The 6,000-nt window shown below is 54.1% G+C and overlaps 2 protein-coding genes across 2 annotated transcripts; both read left to right on the top strand.

The window, feature by feature from the left end:
* Window positions 1-654: 654 nt before the first annotated feature.
* FIBRA_06191 (uncharacterized protein) lies at window positions 655-1,177 on the top strand (the record flags this gene model as incomplete). Its single annotated transcript, XM_012327927.1, has 2 exons — window positions 655-922; window positions 990-1,177. 2 exons carry the CDS (start codon window positions 655-657, stop codon window positions 1,175-1,177), a joined length of 456 nt encoding a protein of 151 aa, XP_012183317.1.
* A 630-nt stretch (window positions 1,178-1,807) lies between these two features.
* FIBRA_06192 (uncharacterized protein) lies at window positions 1,808-2,979 on the top strand (the record flags this gene model as incomplete). Its single annotated transcript, XM_012327928.1, has 6 exons — window positions 1,808-1,828; window positions 1,886-2,377; window positions 2,464-2,561; window positions 2,612-2,654; window positions 2,720-2,872; window positions 2,923-2,979. 6 exons carry the CDS (start codon window positions 1,808-1,810, stop codon window positions 2,977-2,979), a joined length of 864 nt encoding a protein of 287 aa, XP_012183318.1.
* Between the last annotated feature and the right edge of the window lie 3,021 nt (window positions 2,980-6,000).

Here is a 6,000-nt window from a genome sequence, read left to right on the forward strand (position 1 = left end):
GGCCCACCTCGGTGCTGCCTAATCGTTCAACGTTCAGCGCGTCGGTACGCACATTTTTTCTCCCCCTGCAAGCCGCTCGCGTCGTGTGCACCCCGTCCTGGATTTTCCTCGTTTGATCATCTCCATATGACTCTCTCTGACACTCGGCACATCCGAACGACTTGAAACGCAGCGCATTTATGACGCAGCAGCCTCGGGTTCCAATCTAACACGGATTATCTCCCTTCATCTTGCACGCTTCAGTTACACTACTTACTGCTTACTGTGACTTTGACCTGCGAATGCCCCAAGACTAAATAGGTAAGGTTTTCGATGCCGGCTCTCAGCCACCTTGTCCGCAAAAAGCGGGGGGCTGGCCGCGCCACTTTGGCTGCTGTGAACCTCGAACGACCCTCGCGCTCTAGATTCAGCCACTTTCGTAACCGCCCATCGTGGCTAGTGGCATTGCGGACGCGCGTGCGGGTAAAGTCCATCTGTTTTGTCGCGACATATGCCTTGACATGTACACTGACATAATTCAGGGCCTGACAACATATCAACAGTCCACCGCCCAACTCCGTGTTTACCTCCGATCCATAGCGACGAGACGGAGTATTCCTCTCTAGAATGGGGAGGTCCACCGTCGGCGCGTCGTAGCCCGGATCTTAGACCCGTATGAGTACCAGCGACCCTTGTGGGAAGCTCGCGTGGGTAACATCCTTGTGCGCAGCTCCCGTTCGTCGAGACTCGCCAACACCCAGACTTGACATTGGGGTATACGGCACGGCAATCAAGACACATCACGATCGTATGGGTGCTGGCCAGCGGCGGCCTCTGCGCTATACTTACCCATACGTTATGTATCAGCAACACGCACCCCCCTCTATGGTGGCGTTCGAACCTCTCGCTATGTTCACAGCCCCTACCATGACGGATCCTCCAGGTAGGCCCTCGTTGTCGCCTGATGTCCAGCTTGATTCATGCGGATTACTCATCTACATCGTCCACAGGTGACGAGCGCAGCGCCGCGACGACCGGCCATTCGTTCCTTCATTTAGAGCCTGGTGCCTGCCCCACTCGTCCTCGTATGCTCATCGAGCGTCATCGCAATGACTGGTACACCCTCGCACACGGTAGTCGACCCGTGAACGGCCCTTCCCTAAGGATCTTTCCCGGCATTCCTGCTGCGTTCGCATGAAGTATGAATTACGATACCTCTCGATCTATTTGTTCCGCGAGCTCACCGGTTGCAATCGATGTCTTCCAAAAAATATCTTCTACCCGCTTGCGCGCAGACATGTTGTGGGATGCCATGTTGTTATTTGCAGCTCTGGTCTTCTCCCGAGACTTCTAAGCCTTCACTTTGTTCTGTTCGCCCTGGGTGAGCACTTCTTTCTTCCTTCGGATCTCTTTCATCCTCAACGGCCGTCCAGAGACTGTGAAATGCGTGGATTGTATGACGAGATCGAAGCTCCCAGCACCTATTTAGCGGGGTTCCGCCGGGTCTCTCCGTTGCGAACCATTAGACACTACGAACTACGAAATTACACGACCACGGCCGCCAGTGGCAGCCATACACCATGCATCAATCCATCAAAGATTTGGTACTATGGTGTGCAGCACGCAAGCCTTGCATGCTCTCACAGACTCGCAGGACTGGGAACAGAAGTGTATCATTCAACTCGCGATAGCCCGTTAGTGGGGAAGGCAGATCATCGTAGACGCTCTCGGGTTGCCGCCGGCGCACAGTGGCGTTGATCGGAGTAGAACTGGTTTGGAAACCGTTGCCACCCACTCTATCGCCCAGATTCCCACGGTCTCTTGAGCCATGAACTTCACCAACATCAATGTGAGCACTTGTCCAAGTTTACTCTGCTGCGTTCAAGGCTTCACTATGTTTGCATAGGATCCTGCTGGAGTCAAGGCTCTCCTCGATCAGCTCAGGTCATCTCAAGCATGGCAGGAGCTTGCCAGTGCTCCCTCACAACCAGGTCCAAGTGGTGCTGTCACGTCGACCTCCTCCGCAAAGCCTTTCAATCCACCCCCCAGTGAAAGTGCTGAGTCGCGTCAGAATTTGGAGAAATCCAAAAGTAGTTTGTCTGACAATAATGTAACGCCTGATCCTCCAGGACCGTCCTCGTCTGTTGCAGCCTTGCTCTCCCAACTACATGCGCATCCATCTCCACCTATTCCGTCGCCTCTGCCCTCGCATGGCCTGCCGCTCGTTCAGCCTCATCATTTCGTACCGCCGGCCGCACCATACCTCCCACCCGAGCCGAGGCCACCCACGACGACACCCTCGGGCCCATCCCCATCGGTTCGGAAGGAGGATCTCCGAGGTTGCACCTTCCAACAGGCTCTCCCGCATCTCGTCCGGCTGTCCGAGGACCCTACCTTCGTGGATGCCATCTCCTTGGCAAGTCGCACCTACCTTGCTGCACCATGCGTTTCCCACTGACGTGTGCCGTCATATGACTGATACAGCTGAAGAAGGAGCAGGCTGATCTGGAGCGGCAGCTGTGGGACGAACGAAAGGCGATTCAGCGCAAGCATGAGGAAAAGATCAAGGTTGCGCGGAACAAGTGCGTGTCCGAATGTCTTGGTTAGCTTCCGTATCGCTCACTCCCCGCAGGGCGAGTCTGATTGGAGTGGGGCTCACGCAATTCGAGGCGGATGTGCGTCCAGATACCTCGTTTTGTTCTGATCCCACCATACTGACTGCGTAGTGCCGGGGTCCCAGATGATGTCCGACGCTTTTCGCAAGGAGCTACGAAAGTTTGATGCAGAGCGTGTCCTCCCTGCTTGGGACGGTCTGATTACGAAGCAGCAGGCGAAGCTCGAGTCGCTCAGCGTTCCGGCAATGTACCAGACGACGATGTCTGCAGACAGAGAGGTGCGTGGGTAACGCGTTTTATTGCAGTTTACTGGCTGAACCCTCCCCAGCGCCAGCAGCGCGTCATGCAGGTGCTCAATGGAATTGTCGGTAACGAGGGTTCTTGACTGTCGCCAGAGCGTCTCGCTTCAGTGGCGCTTGGCGCCCGTTCCGCGCTTGATCTCGTCGACGTTAGGCAGCACAGTACAAGCGTCAATTTTATCATCGCCTAGGTCGTTGATAGGCTCTTGAAGGTGAGAGATCTGCTTGAGATCCTGGGGGCGTCCCATGGCTAAAGCAGGGTCTTGCCAGGGTCCGCAATTTATGTAAGATCCCATGCACGGACGGTCTGTCTGTCTACCGGCTTGTGCGCCATGTGATGGCCGGCGCGCTGAGCCTCCGATTGTGCACGGAATCGGACAGTTTTCTCTTTCTGTTCTGTCGAAGTTTGCGGTGTACGCATCTAGACAGCTTTCAGCCTTTTGCCCAGCATTCCCTCGTTTCGGACGGCGCTTGCAGCCGTAGCACACGCACACGACAAGAGTGGATGCTTCAGTTCATTGAGCATGACAGGTTGCCCTTACTAAGTAGCCTAGTCTCCCTTGCGGTGGGCTCCAGGCTCCGATGGGTGTGCAACGAAGCGAATTGTGGAATAACGGAATTGTCTAGGATTTAAGACTCGATTGTCGGCTATGGAGACAAACTGAAGTCGCCCGCTGCATGTTTGGTCGACAGCGCACGCCGCCGCACTCTGTCGTGCAGCCTTGAGATTCAGGACTGACGTCGAGGAGATGATGCCTAAGAATGATAGAATTTTACAGATCATACTTAGTCTTCATGATGTGATGCGCTTTCGAGGCTGAGACGGTTTCGGGCTAAGGAGGTGGGAAATGTAAGTAGGCGGATCGGGGAAATCTTGACGATTTTGGGAAGTTTGACCGATGATAATGGCCTTTGCCTGATGCCGGCGCCGCTGTGCGCGTCGTCGGGCTTGCAGGGCTGGACTGGACGACGGAAGATGTGCAGAGTGTCGAGGACGGTGTGTAGTTAAGTTACCACTGGTTGCAGTCGGCGTGTGCAGCGTCGCGACGGCGGGAGATGTGATCACGTGTACGTGCTGCAGCCGCGAAACAGGGCGCCTGCGATCGGCAGTGGGGCGGATAGGATCTCTTTCTGGAGGCGTAGATGCGGCCGCTCGTTTCGCTGCACAATTTACCGTCAGACGGTGTCTAGCCGCCCACAGCTCCTCCTCCTCCTCCTTACATGTCGTGATTTCGCCGCTGCAGTCGCTCCTTTGCTCGTTACCATCGCTATGCCCTATATTGACATCATCTCCTCCGACGACTACGCCTCCATCTGGTATCAAACAAACGCGCCTAACAGCAACGTCGGAGGCTTCGACCCCAACAAGCCTACCGTCGTCCTCCTCCACCCCCAATGGCTCGACTCGACATGGCTCCACCCCCAGATGGACGACACTCGTCTGGCTTCCGGCTTCAATATCATTGCGTTCGACACTCGCTCAACGGGCAAGTCGCTAGCTAGACCCACATCCAAGTATGACCTCTGGATAACCACTGCCGACCTTGCATATTGCTTTCAAGTGCGTACCATTCCACACGGAATCCAAAAGACACAGCTCAGAGCCCACTATAGCATCTTCGCTTGTCTCCAGCGCATATATTTGCTTGCGATCTGAACACATATGTTGCGCTCAGGTTCGCTATCCTGTGAGTCAGATATCGTGCCTTTGCCTTACGATTCTATGTTTATTGGCCTGCAAGATTCCCCGAATTGTGTTTAAGCCTTACGCTGTGTAACATGCCAGCACAGTCGGAGTACGATCATTTAATTCATGCACAGAAGCCAGGCTGAGCCGTGACACGCATAGGGTCCCAAAGCTCCTCGAAACAATGGGGGAGCTTGTGCATCTATGGTCATTCGCAGAAGATCTTGAATCATTCGAATATTCGTGTAAAGAACTATTGGATTTATACGTCGGCTCGGTAAGTTAATCTCGCCAAAGTCATAATTATCGAGCCTTGATTATATGTGTTGCTTCTTGCTTGTTTAGGATGCATCTATAGATCTCCAAGATGAAGTACGTTTTAAACATCTTCTCCATTGTAGAAGCCATGTCGACATCACTCTTGACGCTCAGCTTGTCTCTTATTGGGAGGTGCACTATCCTCCATTCCGGAGATCATTTGTCATTACAAATGTCAATCTTTATCTGAATGTGGGTTTATTATCCTCGGGCTTGCCGATTTCAGCTGCTCAATCGTCTTCAAGCGAACACGATTAACTGCGAAGGAAATGGCCAGCGTGACATGTCCTGTGGTCATTATTCAGGTGGGTGCAAATGAACAGATCCGATATTCTTATTACAACTAGAATCAGGCGGAACGTTGTCAGACACATCCTATGAATCTTGCAGAACAAGTCGCCGCGGCCCTTGTCAATGTCCCCGGCGGCGCCAACATCTTTTCCGTGAGATGTCAGTGTATGTCGGGATCATATGTATGAAGCACTGGTTAACATCAGTCTTGCCAGGTACACAAGGATACCTCGCGCTCCTCAGCGCATCCATCGTCAACCAAGTGTTGTATAAATTCATATCCCGTCTGCCACCAGCACGGTCAGACCCTGTGTTTGATGGCCCTGGCATCGCTGAGCGGATGAAAGCCGCATTGGCGAAGCTAGCAACCTTGCACGGTGATTCGTCCATCGCCGAGCGGGACCCGCTCTCGCCGCTGTCGTTTTCGTGTGCTTCCGCGGAGGTTGTAGAGAGGCAGACTCAGGCATATGAGCTGTATCGCAAGGGGGAACGTACCGCATATTCCCCCCTTGCCGCAGACGGACGCCCCCTCCGCAAGTACGCATTTATCCCCATGTACGCTCACAGTGCTTCGCATGTTGACCTCGCGGTCCACAGGTTCTCCGAGCGGAAAGACCACTGGCTGGACGGCGATGCGGACGGATTCTCTTACTCCAGTACGTCACTGCGTGTGTCCCTGTCGCGCCTGTTGCTGACGTCGTTCTCTTCGCGAAGCGGGCAAGATCTTCGATAAGAAGAAGAAGAAGTCTAAGCCTGAGCGGCAGTTGCTCCGCGAGGAGCGCATCGCGCAGTTCGTGTTGCAGCCGCAAGA

The sequence above is a fragment of the Fibroporia radiculosa genome (genome assembly GCF_000313525.1).
Source record: "Fibroporia radiculosa TFFH 294 genomic supercontigs, scaffold6370, whole genome shotgun sequence".
In the NCBI taxonomy this organism is placed as follows: domain Eukaryota; kingdom Fungi; phylum Basidiomycota; class Agaricomycetes; order Polyporales; family Fibroporiaceae; genus Fibroporia; species Fibroporia radiculosa.